The following is a 21946-nucleotide window of genomic DNA, read 5'->3' as shown; positions in this document are numbered from 1 at the left end:
CTCCCCCGACGCCCCAGGCTGCCCCTCCCAGGCGCCAGCATCTCTAGATGTGACTCAAGTGCATGCTGCTGACTAGGACACCCCTCCCCCCAGCAGGAGCCTGAGGGCGAGGGAGCCAACAGAGCCCCGTGGTAGGAGTCAGAGGCCAAACATCTCACTCTGAAACGTAAAACCAGTGCACCAAAAAATGTAAGTTCTCTACTGTACAGCACGAGGAACTATACTCAGTATTATGTAATAACCTGTAAGGGAACAGAATCTGAATCTCTATATGTATAACTGAATCGCTGTGCTGTACGCATAAAACTTACCCGGTATTGTAAATCTACTCCAATAAAAAAATTTTTAAAAAAAAGTCCTCTTGCTAAATTTAAAACCAGAAATTCAGAAATCCTTCCGGCTACCTTGACCTATTTCCTTTACCGACTTTCACAGGTAAAGGAAACACCTGAATCGTCACACACTGCACTCTTGGCAGCTTTTCAAAATTGCTTGAAAAAACCAGGGGTGCTCGTGACCCTCCTGAGTCCCTGGCGGTGGCTCTGGGATCCTCCTGCCGGCAGCCCCTCCTAGGGTGGGCTGGGGGTCTCCTCAGGGCCATGGACGCGCCCCAGTGCCCCCATAGCGTGAGGCCTTCTCTCTCCTATCTTCATAAAACAAAGTAATTCGCTTTTAATGACTGCCGGTGTTTTCTTTCCCAGTTCTGTTTGAGCAGATAATGTGTCGGAGGCCGTCCCAGCAGGGTTAAACCACCGTGACCTTCATAATCAGAGAACAGAAATAAATTATATTTACTCATAAATGTTACCGAGTCTCCGGTGCCCAGATGCCTCCTAATCACAGCGGGGGTGATAATATTTTGCTTTTATCAGGCCTCTCACTCACAGGTAACAAAGTGCTTTATTATCCCACCGAGCAGGTAGGGAGCCCTCGGTCGCACGGTTTCCCAACCCGGGACGCGCTCGGGGTCTCCCTGCTGGTGGCCCCATTGGGCCGCTGGAAAAGTTGCTCCCCCGAGGGCCCCCCAGGCCTGGAGATCGGGGTGGCAGGAGGGTGGGCAGGGAGCAGAGACCCCGCGAGTTCCCTCTGGGATCTTGACAGGCCCACTTGGCCTCTGCTGTCAGGGTACAAGTCAGTGGCTCAGGCCCCTGCAGGCCGGGCTGACCTTGCAGGGGGAAGTGGTCAGATCACTACTGACTCTCGTGCGGGTTGTTTCCGCTCCCACTCGCTTCACAGGAGCCGGGCCAGGAGCTCAACGGGGAGGCGGCTGGAAAGTGCAGGTCTGCACCGGCCTGAAACCCGGCTTCTTCCAGGCCCGAGTGGCCAAGTCTCCATGCAGGGAGGACAAGGCCCAGAGGAGAGGTGACTGGACAGGGACACTCGACAAAGCACCCATCCCCGCGCCGGTCCCCGATGGCACAGCCAGGCCACTCACGAGTCCAGGGAGTGCAGGCCTCACTCCAGCCCTGTACTGCGCTGCGTGGACGGACCAAGGGCACGTGGGACAAAACAGCAAGCCCAGCCCCAAAGGCCACCTTGTATTTTCAGCTTCTCTGTATTCACGGCTCTGGGGGGATGTTCGTGGTGGGGACGGCAGAGCCACTTTCCCAGGGCAGGCCCGGGCCCTGCTGTCGGGCACCAGGCCAGGACGCCATGGCCTCTGTGGCTGATGTATCAGTTAGCCCCAGAGTAGCTAAAGTAGTAAAGCAGACGCTGGCTGCCCTATTAAATCTGATTTAGAAAACAGAGAGGTTTAAAAAAATCTCATCGTCCATTTAAGTAAAAACGCGTTAAGGATGCTAATGACCACTCTGTGGGTCTGGCCGGCTAGCTTGGGACCAGATTGAAAAGTACTTCCTCCACCAGTCAGAACTCTGAGGGCAAGGATAAAATAAATCTCAAATAATTACATTGTATTTTCGATGAGTTAAGTAAGTGTGCTTTATGCCGTGGACATGTGAACTTGCTTCTCTGCACACAGTAAGCCCTGGATAAATACTTACTGGGAAATCTGTGTTTGTAATGCATTGTTTTCGCATCTCGTCTGGTAATTATGCCCTTGGGCACATCTGTTCAGAGTTGGCTCTTTGTAGGAAATCAGAGCTTTGGCCAAGCCTGGGCAAAATTAAGTAATGACAGTAATAGAAATAATCTTAGCCCTCAGTTTTAAGGTGTGCAGTGCCGGGCACCCTTGTACAAGCGCTGGACTCCGGGATGTTGGGAGCTGGGCTGGCCTTCAGCGCCTTGGTTTCACCTTGTACTTTTTTGCAAGCTTTGTTCTACTCTCATTTAGGATAATTTCCCCAGAGACAGTAAAAATGTCCTGGATTACCCATCAGCGTTTAAGAATTATAAAGTAGATACTAATTCAGACCTTCAGAATGATATTCACGGGAAATCCTGGGTTGAGGAAGAAGCATGCCTCCAGAGACCCCCTATTTGCACTTCAGGGGGAAGTAACCGGAGAGAGAGGTTCTGCTCTCAAACAATTGACAAGCACCTCCTTTGTCCAGACGGGAACCTACCCGGTGACTGACCTGGACACAGTGCCAGGTCCTTTGAAGGACACAAAGCTCATCATAGGTCGTAAAATCGCAGACTCCTAGAGTTAGACGTGCCCTTACTGCTGCCGAGGTCAGGCTGTCAGCAAAACTGATAAGCACGCCTTCTTGGCCAAGTTATTGATACAAACGCGGGGGAAGGGGGAGTGCCGAGCGTAGACACGGACCTGGAGCTGCTGCTGGGAACCTGCCTGGGCCTGTTGGACAGATGACGGGTCTGCTTCCCGGTGCTGCTCATCCGCGCCCATCGCCCACCGACCTCTTGGCAGCTGTGCCCTTGCGGTGACAAACCAGGACAGCTGGTCACCCTGCCTACTCTTCTGAATGGACAGGATTAAGGACCCATGGGAAGAGAAATGCGAGCAGTACGGACTGAAGTCGTTGTTAGTGGACTCATCCTGAGTTTAGAGAAATTACCGCTGTCACTCCAGGCACTCACAGACCTACTTAACAATTAGAGAAAACCTCGATGGCAAATCCAGTTTATAGGTGAGAGTACTTCAGAGACGCAGTGACTGCTGTGTGCTGGCAGCAGGCTGGCCTTGAGCTGGGCTGGTGCCAGCAGTGGCCGGGCCCGATGTGCTTGTCCCTTCTGCACCTTGTGACTGACCAATGGGCAGGCCAACAAGAGCATCCCCATCACCTAGTCGAATAGGGACTGCTCAGGGACCGAGCAACAAAACTGCGCTACGAAACTCTACCCCACACCTGGATTTACAGAAGCTCGGCCAGCGCAGCTGGGGCTCCCCTCCACCTGGCAGGGTCTCCCCCCGACAGGCAGGAGAATGGGTCACCAACCTGGGAGCACGGGCCCCACCCCAGTCCGAACCCCGCACAGGCTCTGCTGGGAACCAGTCTCGTGCACTTGCCCCAGCCAATGGTAGCGTCTCGCCATCTGCCGTTCAGAGACTCGCCTGTCACTGCTTCAGTCGTTTTGCAATGGGTAGTCTGATCTTCCCCAGGAAAAGGGAGAGGGGTATAAGAAGACTCATTCTAAAAATTTATGTATTTTTATTTATTTATCTTTGGCTGCGTTGGGTCTTCATTGCTGTGCGTGGGCTTTCTCTAGCTGCAGCAAGCAGGGGCTGCTCTTCGTTGCAGAGCGTGCGCTTTGTTGTGGCGGCTTCTCTTGCTGCGGAGCACCGGCTCTAGGCGCGCGGGCTTCAGTAGTTGTGTCTCACGGGCTTAGTTGCTCCAGGGCATGTGGAATCTTCCCGGACCAGGGCTCGAACCCGTGTCCCCTGCATTGGCAGGCAGATTCTTAACCACTGCGCCACCAGGGAAGCCTCAAGAAGACCCTTTTTTTTTTTTTTTTTCTTTTTGCGGTATGCGGGCCTCTCACTGTTGTGGCCTCTCCCGTTGCGGAGCACAGGCTCCGGACGCGCAGGCCCAGCGGCCATGGCTCACGGGCCCAGCCGCTCCGCGGCATATGGGATCCTCCCAGACCGGGGCACGAACCCGCATCCCCTGCATCGGCAGGCAGACTCTCAACCACTGCGCCACCAGGGAGGCCCAAGAAGACCCATTTTTAAAGAAGAATGCCAGTTAATAATGTAGGAGGGATGACAGGACTAGAAAATGACCATTTTGCAAGTAATAATTGATCCTGGCAAGGATCATTAATGCCTGCCTGACCCACTAGGCGAAATATTGGTGGGAACAGGAAACACACGTTTTGCCACGTTTTTCCTTTGTAAGATGTCCTTAACTTTTGGTGACTAATTTCCCTTAATAATTACAAAGGTAAAAACATACCTTTGCCACGGGGAGGTCTGCTGGCCTCGACTGTAATTAGTGTGGCCAGTTGTGAGCTTCATACTGTCTGTCCCGAGACGCCAGTGTCACTGGGCTGTGATTTTCCCAACCATGTTTACGTGAAGCCCACCAGGATTTGTTGTGACAACGGGCCAGGACTCTTCAAAGCCCAGTTTCATGAGAAATTTTACACGGGGGTGGGTGTTGTATACTAAAAGGAAATGTAATGTTTGAACCTTGATTGTATTCTGTCTAGGAAAAAAACAGCTATAGAAAATTCAGTTTTGAACAACTGTCAGTATGAAAACGGAATTGTCTGCTGGACTCTGTCACTAAATGCATGTTCATGTTCTCAGGTGCGGTAATGGCATCACCAGTAATGGAGAATGAGGGGTTGGGAGTCAAGTGTCATGATGTCTGTACTTCCAGTCGATGTCATCAAAACGTGTGTGTGCATAAATGAATGTGGATTCGATATAAAAAAGAGAAAAAGCAAATGTGACAAGTGTTAACAATGGGCAAACCAAAAACTAAAAGCGGAAGAACTTGCCCTCTTTCTTTGGAAACACTTCTCACAAAGTGAAATGAAACAAATAGTCCATTTTAAACGATTTTCTATAGAAAATAATTTTTAAATGCTCTTCATCATTTTTACCTCGGCCTGAAGTGAATCCCGCCCGAGTTTCATATTTCACTGGGCCCTCGAGGGGCGTCCCCTCCACTACTCTGGTCTGCAGGAGCAGACCCAGGTGGGCGTGAAGCGCAGGAGAGGGAGGAAAGGGACCACTGGCTGGGTCCCCAGGGCGGGGATAAAGGACACAGACCACGCTGGGGGCGGGAGTGGGGGTCTATCTCCTGCAGACTGGATATTTGAGAGTGGGAAAGTGCCGATGCGATAACCCCCCGAGGCCGTGGCCATGTGTCTTGCTGTGGACGTGCTCAAGGTCAAAATCACTCTGCTCCCGAGGCCGGTGGACACACACAAGGCATTGTTTTCCAAACACACACAACCCTGGGTGCTCTGAAGTCACCTCTGCAGGCTTAGAACATTTTAAACTGATCCCCATTTTCCCTTTCATCATCTTATCATGCAAACATCATTTTTCATCATTTATTCAGCGCCACTCAAGATAAATGTCATCTTGTGAACTTGACCCCTTTCCCGCCAGCTCTGTCAGTGTAGAATATGATATGATACGAAATGTAAGGGTGAGAAAGAGAAAACTCCCGATTCCCAGGCCAATATTACCTTCCCAAGAAAATCTAAGTTCTACTGAACTTTCGTTACACTCTCTGGACATGTGTGCGTGGAGGTGTTCCCTACACACCTGCTCGTGCATCCTAAGTGCTTCGCACTCGGGGAAGACGTGAGGCCCCCAGAGGCCCACGGCGTCTTTGTTCACGTACGGTTGCTGCCGGAAGTCGCCTCCACTGTTTCAGAGCTACTACCCCAGGATGGGTCTGGATTGCTGGTGGATAATCCCTGAAGCCCAACTCCCGGGCCTGTTTCCAGGCCCTCCCCAGGGCTCTGCTCTCTGCACTAGGACCCCAGCATCCTGGTCTTGGCCTTCTCCTCATAACTCAAGTCTCCTCGAGGGGTTCCAACTCCCCGCCCTCAGGGCCCCAGCTCCAGTGGTGTGTCTGCACCCTCAAGGCCGACCCCGATGTTGACAAGCCACCGGGGGCGTCCCAAACTGCCCCCACCCCGCCCCTTCACCTCTTCGCTGAAAGGCACCAACTTCCGGCGCACGTCCCTCAGAGACGTCCCCAGGACTCTTCCTTCTCACAGCTGCTCTCCTAGGCCGGAATCACCACTTACTTCTGCCTGGAAGGTCACAAGAACCATCTACCTGGTCTCTGCCACCAGCCTGCCCACGTGCTGACCCACCACCTTCCTTTGTCCAGCAATATTCTTGAAAACACAACTTCGATGATCTAACGTCCTTGGCAAGAATCCTTCAATGGTTTCCTATGGTTGAGCAGATAAATCCCCAACTCCTCAGCATGGAGAGAGTGGTCCTTCACAACCAGGTTGCAAACGCCTGTCCTGCCGTCTGTCCTGGGTCCCAGGGCCCCGCACGGCCAGGCTCCGCACTCTCGACCCCCTGCTGGTGCCCTTGTGTCCTCCGAGTGCCCCCTCAGCCCCTCTTGGAAGAGCACGTCATGTCCCAATGTCACATCCTTTGAAAAGCTCTCCGTCCCTGAGCGCTGGGAAGAGCTGGCTGTCCCCATCACTCGTTGGTGCGCTTTGCCTATAGGACCTGTCCTGTCCAACTTAAATGATGGTTTTGAACCCTTCAAGCTGCCCCAAGTCTCAACTGCACGTGTGGCACCCAGGAGGCCCCCAGCAAACGCTGACTGCGACCAAGTCCCCACTCTTACTCGGGTCCTCCTAAAGAGGCTTTGAGCTGACGTAATTCAGAGACACCACAGCCTGAGCACACACAGTCACACACACAACTGGAAAAGCTGAAACTGAATTACAGACGGGCTGAGAGTCAAGAGCAAATGTCGGGTGCTGAATCCCGCCACACCAAGGAACACCTGAAGGGGATGCACAGCATCCTGCTGGGACACCTCGGCCGGGATGCTGTCTGTGCCCACAGGTCAGCAGCCTCGTGCCCAGAGCTGTGACTGATGCCACTGCCACCCAGGCCCAGGACGCAGGCTCTGGTCACGGTCAACAAGCAGGGCCTTCCCTCCATCCCTTCTGGCTCTTCCCGCTAACCCAGGGGCACCCTCACCAGTGAAGTAAACCAACAGAAGCAGTGTCACTGCTTTACAGTGAGGCCTAATTATTATTATTATTATTATTGTTATTTTTTTACAAAAGAGGCAGAAGTGATTTGAATTAGGTTAATTATTTTCATGAAAAGACACTGGAACGTTTTAGACCTCTGAAGAATGCGTTCTGCATTATGAATGCTTTATGAAAATTGTTTATTTTGCAATAATTTAAAACTTAAGGAAAAACTATAAAAATATACTTCATGTGTATAAACTTCACCCAACAATGAACATTTTGCTTCATCTGCTTTCTCTCTGTCCATGAGCAGAGGAAGGGAGGGAGAGAGCCGCTATATCTTAGGTGCATCCTGAACATTCATCCCTCGCAGGCGGTCTGTCCTGTGCGTGTTTATATCCCGAGAACACCGCTCGGCAGGCGGCACCTGCTGTGTCCAGTGTCTGTCTGGTGACTTCAAAGTTGTTCGGGAAGGTGCATCACACCTGGACTTGATGGGTCTAAGTGACAGACACTCACGGGGAAGATGTCCTTTCCCACGTCAGAACTTCAGGTGAGGAACCAGGATCGTCCCCCCGCTGTGCTGCACCCACACCTGCAAGGCTTGAGTCAACTGCTGACTCTTCCAGAACACGTGACTTCCAAGTGCTTAAAATAATCAATCAAACCTCAGGAATGTTTAACTGACGGTTTCAAACTTTTAACCAATACATAAAAGATAAATAAAAACGCCATCCATTTCTTTGTAACTGCACCCTCTAGAGGCTTACTTTGTCGATTAGAAAATTAGGCACTGGCACACCCCCTCGCTGCCCGGGGCCCGCCCCTCCCTCCCTCTCCCCCGCCTCCTAGAGATATAAATATAGGTATTTGAAGACGGTTCAAAACACAAATACCGTAAAACCTTGGACCAAAATAGAGTATTTTTTTTTCTTTTTGCGGTACGCGGGCCTCTCGCTGTTGTGGCCTCTCCCGTTGCGGAGCACAGGCCCTGGACACACAGGCCCAGCGGCCATGGCTCACGGACCCAGCCGCTCTGCGGCATGTGGGATCTTCCTGGACCGGGGCACGAACCCGTGTCCCCTGCATCGGCAGGCGGACTCTCAACCACTGCGCCACCAGGGAAGCCCCAAAATAGACTATTTTAAATACGTCAGACTGTGCTGCGGCCCCACATCGCAGGCGAATGAGCACCCCTTGGCTCCCAGCCCGGCTACAGCCTCAGGGACGCCCTCCCCTGCAGGGCCCCGGCGCAGAGCTCGGCTCTCTCCCGCAGCGTGCTGGCCTCCTCGGCGCCCCCGTGGGCCTGCCCGCCCTTCAGCAGGAAGTGGCTGATGAAGAGCTTCAGGCCCTCCCGCAGCAGGCCCAGCGCGGGGCTGTCGGACACCCTGAGGAGGAAGGGACACGCGTCAGTGACCAGCCGGCCCCCATCTCAGCCCTAGGGACCCCGAAGCAGGGGATGTACCTAGTTTCCCTCTGGTCAGAATTCTCAAATAAGAACTTAATATCTTATCTGTCAGAAATCATTTTCTGTTTGCTATTAGGCAAGTCTCATGTTCCCCAAATTAATGTTCAGGATATTATTAAAATTAAAACGGAAAAGCTACATGTAAGTACAACAAACTTGCTTTTATAAAACACAGGTGAAAACAATTTCTCTCCTCTTTTCCACGTTTTATCGAAAGAGCTGGGAACAAACCTGGCAAAAATTAAACCAAGGTCTTCAACTTCCGTTTCCATGAGCAGCATATGTAACACTTTTCGTAAAAAGTGGACCCTGGGTTTGTCCAATTCACTGAATTCAACGACCTAACAGAGTCCGGATAAAAAATAATAAAAGTTACACTGTTGAGCCAACTCTGCAGTGATTTCTGACTATAGTTTGAGTAAAAAAGGACCGCTCCCCTTGCCCCTTAACTAAGGCTATTTCCAGTTTTATACAGTGAACAGCTGTCATTTGACACGGGGCCTTGGGACCGCTGGTGCACTGCTGCAGGGCGCGCACACCACTGGTGAGGGCAACTCGGCAGTGCTGAGTCAGGTCCAGGGGGCTGATGGGTACCTAGCGAATCAGGAATCTCATTCCTGGAGTTGAAATGTAGATTATCTCCATGCCTTAAAGAAACTATCCCCTAATTAAAGCCATACACACACACACACACAATTTAGATCCAGAAGAGACTAATTCATATATATAACAATCACGGTATACTTATACGGTGGAATACTATACAGCAGTAATAAAATCTAAGGACAAAACTGCAGATTATCAACATGGATAAATTTCAACCTTATGCCAAATTAAATAACTGTAAAAGGACATCAAAAGCCTGGTTAACCACATGCAGACACCTACAGCCAGAGTGCTGCCTACAGCCAGAGACCCGTGAGGTATGGAGGGGCGGGGCTGCTTCAAGGAGTCTCCAGGACCTGCTGCATCTGAGGGACATGCCACATCCTGTTCCATTCTGAGCTCAAACTCAAGTGAACCGAAGGCAAGACTCCCCCCAGCAAGGAGAAGGCACTAGCTCCCTGTGTTGTAAATTCTCCCCAGTTCTGGAATGTGGGACGAGGCTCTGGCCCTCATTTTCAGTACAGTAGCCAAAACCCAAGGGCACATCTCTAAGGAACATGCAGTTAACTCGACAGGCGCTCTGGTGAACAAATACATAAACACAGACAGGAAACCGCAGCCAAGCCTGTCCCAAGGATCAGGAAGCAGAAGGCAAGAGGCCGGGCCCCCAGCTATCCCTGACCCTCAGCTTCTCTCATAGTCCACACCGTCAGGACCCCCAGACCCCCAAGGTCCTACTGCCCAGGCCACCTTGACCCGCCTCTCATGTCTAGGCTTCACTGTCCACCCTGGACCACCTCCAGAGCATCTGCATTTCATCGTCTCTGACGAGTCAACGTGGGAATTCGACAGGGGCGAGGATGCCCCTGCTCTAAAAGATGTGCCACAGCCAAGGGAGGAGCGGCAGAAGCACAGCTTCTGTACAGCTCCCACATCCCCACTTCTTCCTGACGGAGCAGCGGCCACCGCGGGACTCATGATGGCCTGTACACGGACCGCAAGTCCCGAGACTGATTCATGTAAAGGAGCAAACAACTGTAATGGTGCCTTGAGCCACCAGGCAAATTTACACTGCGTGCTCATCTGGCGATTTCCTATGACGGTCTGATAATGAGAGTGTTTTTCAGGTGAGTCAGGGTTGAAGGAAACGCACATTCTTAAGGTACCAAACATACAGAATTACACCTGGCCCCTGAACTCGGCTTTGGACTGTGCAGTCCACTTACGTGAGGACTTTTTTCACTAAATACGCACTGCAGGACCACACACTCCAAAGCTGGTTGAATCCTCACGTGTGGCACCAGGATATGGAGGCCGACTGTAAAGTTACACTAGGACTACGACTGTGCAGGGGTCGGCGCCCCTGACCCCCACGTGGCTCAACGCTCAACTGTACACTACCATTTTCAGTGCTTCAAATCATCTCGCACATTATACACACCTTTAAAATGGAAAGTGGCAGTGACTTTGTCTTCAACAAGTGGGCCACCAGGTGAACCAAATTAGAAAAGTTAGTGGCTGGTAGAGTTTCTAAGTCCCGAAATTTGTCCCATATGCTGAACTGGAATGTCATCTAATATAAAACAAAGGAAAAAAAAAAGTAAAATTCAACAAATTATTAGAATAAATCACTAAAAATATAATCCAAAGGTACTATACTTATTCATTTACTTAAAATACCCTAAAAATCAAGACCTTTTAGAAGCAACTACACTCTCCTTTCCTATATACAGTAGTTTGAAATAGCTCCACAGTAATTTCTTTCTATTGCAGTATTTTCCCTTAAATCAGCAGAAACATTAGAAAAAGATGGTGCAACATAAACCAGAGGCACTCGCCGATTAAGCAGGTCGTGACCCCTCATCTGTGACAGGGAAAGGTGACATGGGGACACGGCTCAGGTGGTGCCCACCCTCTGCACACAGCTCTTGGCCGGGGTGGCCTGACCCAGGGCCCACATCCCAGGTGGGCCAAGCCAGCCAGAGTGGTTAGAGAGGAGAGTGGGACACAGGCAGCCTGCCTCCCAGCTGTCACCTGAAAGCTCCTTGCGTAGTCACAGAACTTGCCCGCCAGGAACGCGTAGAAAGGGTTGTACGTTCTCTCTTGCAGACAGCAGTCTATGAGGACGTGAACGATTTCTCTCTCCTGCTGATCCTTAAGCCCCAGCCTGTAAGACAGGAAGAGCGAGGACTAAACCTCAAATTTGCCAAATTTTAACAGCTTTAAGACAGAAATCTTTCAGAGGAACACATCCTGCCTGGCAGTTTGGTTAAGTGGGCCGGGTAGCAGGACTGGAGCTCCAGGCCCGGCCCCAGCCTCTGGCCTCAGGGTTTCCAACAACGTGGCAGAATGAGGTGACCCCAGGCTCTACAAAGGCCTGTCACTGGTGACCGACCGACTAGAAATAGGGCCTCAGCTGTGGGCCCTTCTTGTTTTTTTTTTTCTAAAACGTATGGTCTGGTTTGCAAAATCTGGTTTGGTTTGTAAAAATCCATCCTTTTAGTGCATAGTGTTGACTCTGGACAAGGATTCGTAGCCCTACAGCATTTCCCCTGCATTTCCTTCTGAATTTGAAGCAAATAAAGGAAAATTAATTATTAGACTTTTTAGACGTACTTTGTACACAGATGCTTTTCAATCTCATTACAACTAATTACAGAAGTTGTAATATAATTACAACTAAATTAAACAGGAAGTTTAATTTAGACGTAATCGGAAAGGCAACTTTAACAGGAAGGTTTTAAGCAATTCATGACAACAGCCACTGGGAACTGTCAGGTGGTCACCTGATTTTTTCCAATCAAAACAGATCATAAACTGTCCTGATCTGGAGCTACCAGCGGTCAGTTAGCAGGAGCTGGACTACAGCCCGTGGCGCGGGGCAGCGGGTGGGAAGGGGCAGGGCCCCGGCCTCCACAACATGGCACCCAACTCAACAACAGAGCAGAGGCTCGCACACAGGCTTACTTCAGGAGCTTCTCGAACGCATCCAGAAAGTCTTCACTAGTCATAACTGTACAAAATATGTTTCTCCTGATGTCGGTGTTCATTCTCTGCTTTCGAGCGAGCTCCAGTATCTTCGAGCTAACCTGGAAAGAGGGACGACCGGGCGTAGATCATACAGACGTTTCAGTGAATGTTGTTCTTTGGTTTAGCATAGTTACTAAGTTTCTAAGAAGTAATACGTGTAAATCTGTGGCTTGACCCAAGGCTAACTGTAAGGTACGTGTAAATACATGTATGTAAACGCGGAACCTTTATTCTTGAGCAACCCCCCCCACCCCCATAAAGGAAAAATAACAAGAGGTAAAGCAAGCCCACGAGGAGAAAACCGCTTGATCTGGGAGGCTTCGTGGGAGCAGTGGGTCCGCCAGTCCAAGTACCAGTGGAATGGAGAGGTAAGCGCTGCAGCTGAGGGGAGGGGGGCCAGGACGGCCAGGAGGGCGGGGAGGCCAGGATGCCTGAGTGATCGTCCTGCGTTGCCCTCACTCCGCTAAACGTTTAAGTACCTTTCCTAACATTTTGAGACTTTAAAAGGAAATAACAGAAATGGAATTAAATGATATCACAAAGCAGTAGCTATTTCTATAAGGTCTTCACATAAACCCAGGGAAAGCCGCGTGGGGACACAGGTCACACGCTAGGTGGTGGCGAGCACGGGCCGCGTACCGTCCCCGTGAGCTGCTTCCGCGGGGTCTTCTGCTGACTGCTGTCGATCATCGGGGCGCCACTCCACGCGGACCCCACGACCCACCAGCGCCCGGTCCGCTCGGCGTTCAGGACGCTGTCCCAGGAGACGCGGAGCTGAGTCTCTGTCCCTGAGCCAGCGCCTCGCAGCTGATTGAGAAAACAGCAGCCAGTGGAGGCCGCGGCACCTCAGAGCCTGGGCAACAGCGACCCTGGCTCTTTCCAGCTCGGATAACAATGTTTCTGGTGCGTGAAAGCTGTGATGGGTCACTGACAGCTGGGACAGTTAACCAGTTAGGAATAATGCCAAAGTTCGAGGTAAACTCTCAGTGTGTGTGTTTGGGCTTTGTGGGTCTATCATCCAGAACACTTGTCTTAGAACAGCTGTCACGGGGCGGGGGTGGGGAGAGAGGCTCAGACTCAGGCAGGAGGGGCGCCCCAAGGGCCGGCAGTGAGGACTCCACCAGCAGGGGCCTGGGACCTGCCACAGGAGGTCACTCTGGGTCTGACTGGTGCCCGGGCCGAAGGGCACGCCTGGGGGCGCCACGCTGAGAAGCTCTGGGGAGCTTAAACAGATGAGCCCCTCCACTCCCCAGGCTGGCCTCTCTGATCCTGGTGGGACCCCGGCCCGGGCCCTGTTCCAAAGTGATCAGAGGTCCTCCCGCGATTCTCTGGCGCGGCCGAGGGCAGAGGGCTCAGCGTGGGGCGCACGCAGCTCACACGGAGGGTCACCCCACAGAAACGCGCAGTTGCCTTTCACATCTGGGAACCCCCGCTAACCGGGCGGGCACCTGACCTGTGGCTCCACCGCCCTCCAGAACTTCATGGGGGTTGGCGCAGACCCGGCTGCCTGCGCAAATGAGCCCTCACCCCGCCCAGGAGTTCCCATGACACCTCCCATGAAGGAGGGTGCCTACCAGGGCTCTCTGCAGCTTCCGCAGCCTCTCCAGGGGCTCGGGGTCGTAGCCCGGGATCTTCCGCATGTCGTTGTTCTTCAGGGCCAGCAGCGTCTCCAGCATGAAGCGAACCTGGAGACAGACGGGAAGAGCCATTATCTCAAATGCCAGAAACCAACGATGCTTCACCGTGGGGAGAAAGACACCACCTCTGCACACATGGTCACCGCCGCCCGAGGACGGGGCAGGGGCACCTCTGGGAGAGGCCGCACCGACCTCAGCAGCCGCCCAGGCCTCCCCGGCCGAGAACAGAAATGCCTCCCCCGCCCCACAGGCCGAGAACACGCCCGGGCCGCGCGCCCTTCCGCCCCCACCGGCCCCTGGTCTCAGTCGCCCTCCTCTCCCACCACGTCTGCAACCCCTTCCCACTCCTGGCTTTTTGCTTTCCTAACTTTTAAACTGGAAATGACATCGTACTTAGAGAAGACTTTCAAGAACAGCACAAAGACTTCCCACAGACTCTGTCTGAGATTCCCCCAATGTTCACTTCAGCTGAGACATAACTCACATGCCAAGCGCCCACTGGGCACACTCGGGGCTGTGCAGCCGTCACCACCATCAGTTTTAGCACGTTTCCATCAGTGCTCAAGGACTCCAAACCCACCCAGTCACTCCCCAGCCCAGCTCCTCCAGCTTTAGGCCAGCCCGAGCCAAATGCCTGTGTCTACCGTGTCTGTTTTAAACGTCACCCCTGAGCATTCAACACAGGGACAGGGTCTTCGCTGGGACCCGCCCCCATGATCTTCCTCTCCCACCTGGAGCCGCACCCCGCCCCCTTACACAGCAACTCCACCACCACCTCTGCGGCCCCCAGGACCCTCAGGGGGCTCGGCCCACACCTCCCTCCTCACAGCTAACCCGAGCCCGCACCTCAGCATTTCAAAAATGGGCCAGTCTTCCTGCCCAGTCTGTGTCTCCTGAACAAACTACTGCCCACCTGCAGGCCCAAGCTGGTACCTGGGGTGACCTCTGACCCCGCCCTCTCTCCCCTTCCCTCCACCAAGTCTGGCCACTTCTGCGTCCTAAACCCATGTCCACTGCAACTCTGCTGATCATCGCCCCACCCCCCGAGGTGGCTTCTCTCTCTTTCCTATGCTTGTAGCCAAAGTGACCTCAGCATGAAAACCTGCTCAGAGCCCTTCATGTGCCTCTGGGATAAAATTCCAGTTCCCTGCGAGGTTTATGAGGTCCCGAGGCCGGCCCCTGCCCTGCGCCCCGATGCCTCCCCACAGGGACACTTTCCTTTTTCCTCAAATGAGCCCTCGCCCCGCCCAGGGGTTCCCATGACTCTCCTTGCCCCTCAGTCTGCAGACCAGCAAACGAGGTAGCCACCACGAGTCCCACTTTTCAGACGGGGAAACCGAGGCCTGGAAGCCTTGGTCCCTTCACTGCCGAGTGGAAGAGCCAGAAGGCCGAGCGGGCTAACCCCCCGCCCCTCGCCCCAGGCCTTCCCAGTTAACCGCTTCTGAATGGCTGAATGTTACGTAGATCGATTCTTAAATTCACAAGAGTAAAGAAACGAGGTTCGCTCACACCATGAAGATGAAACCACAAAACCAGATGAGGCAGAAGATAACAGGGATCATTACGAGACGAAATGCACTATTTACCCCAGATACTCATGTCTAAGTTCTGGTCAGTGTGAGCGTTTAGGCAGTTAGGAAGCAGGTCACGTGACACACTCATACCCTGGTCTGGTCCCGGAACTCGCCGCCTGCCCCACTGGCTTTGGCCTGGGCCTCAGTGATCAGCTCCTTAAGTGACAAAGCATCATCTTTTCTCAAGGAGAAGCCCACATTTCTCAGCATTAACAGGATCAGTTCGATATCTTTTTCTGTGAAAGTTCCAATAAGTTTTCTCAAAATGTCAAAGATGAGGAGAGACTGCACCACGCGGAAGTTATATAAATGGGCGATGATGGCGAACAGGTTGTCACACTCTTTCCCGTCACATCCGCTTTTATAGACGTCAGCAAACTTCCTCACCACAGCCTCCAAAAAGTGCGCACCGACCTGGATGAAGAACAGAAAAAACATTACTGCAAACGTGTAAGAATCAAGTTAGCAAGTCATTCTCAGGGGTCCTTCTTTTAACTTCAACGCATGTTGAAAGAATTAGTACTTTTAAAATAAACACATAAAACGTACATGTGGCAGGATACGAACTCCAGCAGGGCAAAACCTCTAAAAACACAAGTCTGAGTGCCCAGGGGTTTACAGAGGAAAACACACCACACACGACGCAGAGCAGGGTGCCAGGCGCACACCTTCCCTCGAAGTGCACCTTCTTGTCCTTAAAATCAACGAGATGCTGTTTCTGGCCTGCAGCCATTCTGGTTCCTTGGAAAAATGAAATCCTTAAGAATGTTAAGGGCACATCCGTATCTCTAAAAATGCACTACTATCTAACACGGCTCACTTCTCCAGCTTGGTTGGGCCTGGAGGGAGAAGACGGGAGTGGGCACCCGGCGGTGTCAGAGCGATGGCGACTCTCCAGCTGAGACACGGGGACGCGGATCCCCGCAGCCGTGCTGGACCCTTGAAGGCGGACCGGGCCCAAAAGTCACCCAGCGACAGAATTAGAGGGTGTGGCCACTCACTGGATGGGAAAGATCAACCTTCTGTGTAACAGCAGCTGATCGAGCTTCTGACGGGGATGGTTCATCTGTGAGCAGCAGCAGAAGTGCGGGCTGGGTGAAATCACTGTAACCTACAGGGCTTCCCCGCCGTCCAGCGGTTAGCGCTCCGCGCTTCCACCGCAGGGGCACGGGTTCAAGCCCTGGTCGAACTAAGATCCCACATGCCGTGGGGCAAGTAAGCCCGTGCTCCAGAGCTCCTGCGCCACAACTAGAGAGAAGCCCGCGCGCTGCAATGAAGATCCCACGTGCTGTGACTAAGACCCGACCCAGCCAAATACACAGATAAATAAAAATAAATTTCAATAAAATTTTGACAGAAAGCTCTTACAATATGACCTCGGCTAGAGGAGAAGATCGTGGCCCAGAGGTTTCTCTAGGGAGGGTGACGGAGGCTGCAGTGGGAGGAAGGGCGGAACTCCAGCCACACAGAGGCTCACAAGCACCACCTTGGTGAGCACTCCTGTAGCCAGGCTCCTGCACACGCTCCCAGCCTGAAGCCGCCAGACCAAGCCCCCAGGGGAGGGTGGGCAGGCAGGTCGCCAGGTGGCTGGCCTCCCCGCCCAGCACTGCCCTCACTGCTGAGCCTCTAGCAGATGGAAGGAGAAGGCCTTCTAGCAAGTCTGTGCTCTTTAAAGTAAGCCCCGGACAGGGCCACTCTGTAAGACCCCAAATGGTTTTCAAGACCATAATCGTGAGCAAGTCCTACAAAAGTGGGAGGAGTGTGAAGAGTGCGCGGCAGGGGGAGGCAGGGCCCCGGGGACCGTCCACAGCCCGGCCTTCAAGGGCTTTGCTGTGTTTGCAAAGTGGGGCTAAGTAAATACCTGCCCCACTCATCCTGCTGGGAGTCCCAAGGACTTACACCAGGGGATCAGACTTGCAGTGACATTTTGCTGCCAAGGCCTGTTCTTGGGAGGAGGGCAATCAGAAGGCAGAGAAGCTCAACACCACCACTAAAAGATACTGTCCCACGTAAAGATCCTAAGGGATTGTCAAGTTCTCTGGTGAATATGAAGGTCGTCTGGAAAATCACACCTCGCTGGCCTACTCACCCACTCATGTGTCTACCTTCGTGTAAAGTCCTGTAACCAGGCCGATGTCCCTCAACAACCCTGCAAGCAGCCACACGGAGGGAGTGGATGCTGACCAGGAAGGTTATGATCTCACTGTGGGAGGTGATAGAAGAGGACCCGGGACGAGGTGGGCCTCCCTGATGCCAACACAAGGGTCACTGACCAAGGACCAAGAACATGGGGCGGGCCGGATGGCACGGGGATCCTATTTCCTCAGCAGCACCTACTGGGTACCAGGCACCGCACAGGAGGTGCTTTAGACACGCTGTCCACTGAATCCCGACAAAGGCCCCACTTCACAGACACGGGCAGGTCTGTGGCCCACCCAGGGGCACCAAGGCTCCAAGCCCAGGCACTGTCATGTGTCCCCTTGCTTCATGCCCAGTTTTACCTCACATTCTGATGGCCTCTCGCCCAACACAAAGCCCTGTGCTCTGAACACCTGAAACAGTCACTGTTACCGTGGGGAATACAGAGAAGATGAAGGCAAGTCCACGATGTCAGTCCAGAGGGACAGAACTAACAGACAATAAGGTCATGTCAGAGAGGACCAAGCGCAAAAGCAGAAGTTGGCCAACATCACATAGCTGCCGAGCGTGGTTTAGGATGATACAATACAGACAAGGTGGCCTTGAGCCGTGTCAGCTGATCACTGACACAAGCAGCACTTGGACAGCTAATGGCTGGAGAGAGGCAGCCCTACCTCGATGCCAACTGTGCAGTGAAGAATGCTGACCAGGAGGACATGCTCCATCACCAGCCTGGCGGGCATGGCCGCGTCCGGGGCGCAGGCGCTCAGGAGGACGCCCGTCAGAGTGTCATTCATGTCCTTCCTGCTGTGGCCCATGTACAGCTCCTCCAGCTGGCCACTGATGGAGGCCAGGTTCGGCTCACTCAGCCTGCAGACAGTTGGAAAGACAGAGCGACAGTGCTGTTTCAAATCAAGAAGTGTTTTATTAGGTCAATTAAAAAAAACTGAAAAAGTTATTAATACTTCCAATAGATCCTCTTTTGTGTATGTATTTGATGCATGAACAATTCTTATTCTGTCCCAATAATCCAGTATATATGTACATAACACAGAATCTTCTGGAATCTTCAAATAACATTAACTGCGGTCCTTCCAGCTGAAATGCAGCCACAGTAAGGCACATGCAGGATTCCCTTCAAGACCACAGAGACTGTGATGAGGATACTCCACTGATATCCTTACCTGATCTCCCCAGGCAGAGGGAGGGAACCACCGTTAGCACATCCGTATGTACTGTTGGAAACAATCCCAACGTTTCCATTTTCTGCTGGCACAAAAATCTTTTATTTCCTACCATGGAGATAAGGGCTCTGCTGGGTGGGGATGGGAGGACGTACATGCACTGTAGCTGTGCTAACTCTGAACATCAAATGGTACGTTCAGTAAAATTCCAGGATGTACCTAGAAGAGTGTTTTAACTAAAAAGAAATTTAAAAAAAAAAGGCAATGCAGGCTTTGGTTTAATTCCCAGAACGATTCCTGTGTTTTCAGAAAAGAGACAACCTCTTGAATTGACACAACACACTGCCTCGAGGTTACCTGTTAATCAGACCTTTGACCTGTTTCTTGAGCCTCTCTAGTTCTTCCTTTTTCTGGGCATCCACTGTCTCCTCTTCTCGCCTCACGTGGGGTGGGATGTACTTTCCACCATTTTCACAAAGACTCTGCTTGAAAGGACAGAAATAAATTACAAAAAAAGTACACTGACTACACCCCACCTTTCCCCTTGCTACACTCACACTTAGATATTAAATTCCCAAGAACTGGGAGAGCCTGTCACTACTGACTACGGCTGCTTCATGAGCATCAGCTATTTCCCAAGTGCTCACCCTAGTCCTGGACACGCACGCCACGGCCCGGACGATGGACATCATTATTTACATTAACATCAACACTACATTTCACCACCTCACTTTTCCCTCTGTAACTCTTCAGACTTGGCTGCGCACCCCGCCCCCTTGTCTACCCGACAGAGCCCTGTATTCTACACTTCTGCCAGCCTCAGTTCACAGTAGGCACGGCAGCACACAAACACCTAAATTAAGTGCATCACCAGTTTTGGAGAAAAAGCGGTCCAAAGTAATTTCAAACCTCTCAAAACCAATATCTAAATTTACATGATAAAATCAAAATCAACCCACTGCTCACTATTTTCTAGATTTTCAACTGAGAGGATTACAAGTCATCACCACCGACCAACACTCCCTGACAAGCCTTTAGGAGACAGACATCTGTAAGGTGTGCTCCTTGCTGTCAGGCTTTAAGCTTAGCTGGAGAAAGCACATTTTCATACACAGAAACTTAATCTTGAGACACCCGTTAGTATGTCAGTTACACCTCCACAGGCTATGAAAGAGACTTGGGAAACGGTCAAAACTTAAAGTGCTAAGAGAAAACTGATAGCACTTGAGCACTGCTCACAGAGTGCCAGGTGCTAAGACACCAAGGACAGAAATGAAAGACCCTCCATATCCTTCAGGAGGGGAAAGATCCCCAAAGATGTCTGACCTTAACAGATAAACACAAACAGGGAGAAACCGAGGAAAGGCCTTGCAGACAAGAAATAATACACTCAGAGGCAGAAGGGCGAAATGGTGAGAAGTGGAGAAGGAAACACAAGCAATGCCACAAGGCCGCCTTCAACGTGCGTGTGCAGGTAAACCTGTTTTAACAGGCAAGGGGTCGGCGCGTGAGGCCTTGCTGCTCTGCTGTGGGTTCTAAATCTGGTCGTCAGTGTGAGACTGTATCCAAGGGAGTCTCGGAGATCAGCTCTGTGTTTTAGAAGGATCCACTCCAGGAGCAGCTGGACAGAAAAAGGACTAGGTGTGGGCAGAGGGGACGCAGGGGCGTAGCAGGAGTCCCCAGGGTACACGGGAGGTGGGAACAAAGCTTGGGGGAGGGGAGTCAAAGTCAGGTTTGGAGGCTGTGGCCTTGGGACAACGGTGGGAACGGCCGGCAAGTCCCTGGGATACAAAGGTCTCCAGGGATGTTTTCTCCCTGTCTCTTTATTGTGGAAATTTAAATAACCCGACAGACCCACGCTCAGCTCAAACAATTATCAATACATCAACTGTGTCACTTCTGTCCCATGCTCTGCCCCCACCCGTTATTCTGAAGGAAATCCCAGAGGACTCAGATTGTTCACAATCTAATACCGTATCGTTTGCGTCAACATCCTCTGCGGAACTTTCACTCCTCTTTTCATCTTCGGCAAAACGGACTCTCTTCTTCCTCCCTTCCTCCTTCGCTCTCCCTTCCGCTCCTCCGGCTTCTAGCTGTCCCTCTCCTGCATCCTGCTGGCCCCCCTCCTCGCTCTGCGCTCCCGCGTCTGCTTCCCGCTCGCCTTCGTCTTCCACATCCTGCTCCTCCCGTTCGTCCTCGGTGTCACCTTCGGGGAGTGTCTGTCCCGCATTCTCCTCCTCCTCCTCACTGCTGCTTTCATACCAACCACTACTTTTCCCAGAGTCCAGGGCTCCCAGGATGTAGTCGAGCCCATCGCGGGCAAAGCTAAGAGGCACGGAGCTTCCGTCGCCCTTCTTTCTGCGCTTGTTCAAGCCGAGGCACCGCTCCAGCTTTCGGATCTCTCGGTCCTCCTCCTCGTTGGCCGCCAGAAGTGCCCGTTTCCGGGCAGCGGCGGCGGCTGCGGGGGCCTTGGCCCTGCCGAGGGGATCCCTGGCCTGGGCCTGGCCGGCCTTGGCCGGAACCGGGGGAGGCCGCAGCCCCTCGGACGGCCGCGAGGCCCGCCGTGGGGACGGCTGGCCATCCTCCTCCTGCGTCGCCTCCGCCCGGGGGCCGCTCGCTCCCCCGGCTCCGCCGCCGCCCGGGCCCGGGCCCTGCGCGGGGCCGGCCGTCCTCTGGAGCCGGCGCGCCTTCCTCAGGTGCCGCTTCTCCTTCCTCAGCTCCCTGCGGCTTTTCCTCCCGCCCGGGCGCACGCGTCCATGAGCCCGGGACTCCTCGCGGCCGCCGGGGGTCTCGCCCTCCGAGGTCGCCTGCACGAACTCCTCCACTGCTAGCTTTAGCCGCTTCAGGGGCCCCTCCCCGCCGCCCCCAGGCCCGCAGCGCGGCCCGCGCCCGGCTCGGCGCTTCCCGCGGGCCATGTGCCCCCGGAAACCGCTCGAGAACAGGGAAGCAGCTCTCGTAGACGCCACTACTTTCCAAGACGCGCCGACGCGCGACTTCCGGTCGGGGCCAGACTTCCGGGCGGAGAGCGGCGCGCTGCGCGGGGCGGGGCGGCGCCCCCTGCTGGCGGGAGGGCGGCAGCGCAGGGAGCCGCATGGCATCAAACGGTGCCTGCTCTTAAAAAGCTGTAAACTTTAACTTCCGAATGAGCACAAATACATTCTCGTTTAAAAACGAAAACTTTAGAGATTATGGTAAAGAAGGTTCCTAACGACGTTCCAGAGTAGTAACCGCGCTTACGGGGTAGGGGTA

At 53.0% G+C, this 21946-nt stretch overlaps 1 protein-coding gene across 1 annotated transcript; it reads right to left on the bottom strand.

Annotated features, from left to right (window-relative positions):
• Positions 1 to 7239: 7239 nt before the first annotated feature.
• Positions 7240 to 21666, bottom strand: NOM1 (nucleolar protein with MIF4G domain 1). Its single transcript, XM_082632593.1, has 11 exons — positions 20671 to 21666; positions 19055 to 19179; positions 18188 to 18383; positions 15465 to 15788; positions 13738 to 13848; positions 12803 to 12970; positions 12101 to 12222; positions 11168 to 11300; positions 10575 to 10706; positions 8759 to 8868; positions 7240 to 8447 (listed from the first exon to the last, which is right to left on the bottom strand). Exons 1-11 carry the CDS (start codon positions 21610 to 21612, stop codon positions 8273 to 8275), a joined length of 2538 nt encoding a protein of 845 aa, XP_082488719.1. The 5' UTR covers positions 21613 to 21666; the 3' UTR covers positions 7240 to 8272.
• Between the last annotated feature and the right edge of the window lie 280 nt (positions 21667 to 21946).

This window comes from Mesoplodon mirus, assembly GCF_964341445.2.
Source record: "Mesoplodon mirus genome assembly, chromosome: 9".
Lineage (NCBI taxonomy): Eukaryota > Metazoa > Chordata > Mammalia > Artiodactyla > Ziphiidae > Mesoplodon > Mesoplodon mirus.
The sequence above is the reverse complement of the archived record's forward strand: the minus strand, read 5'-3'. Positions and strand labels throughout refer to the sequence as shown.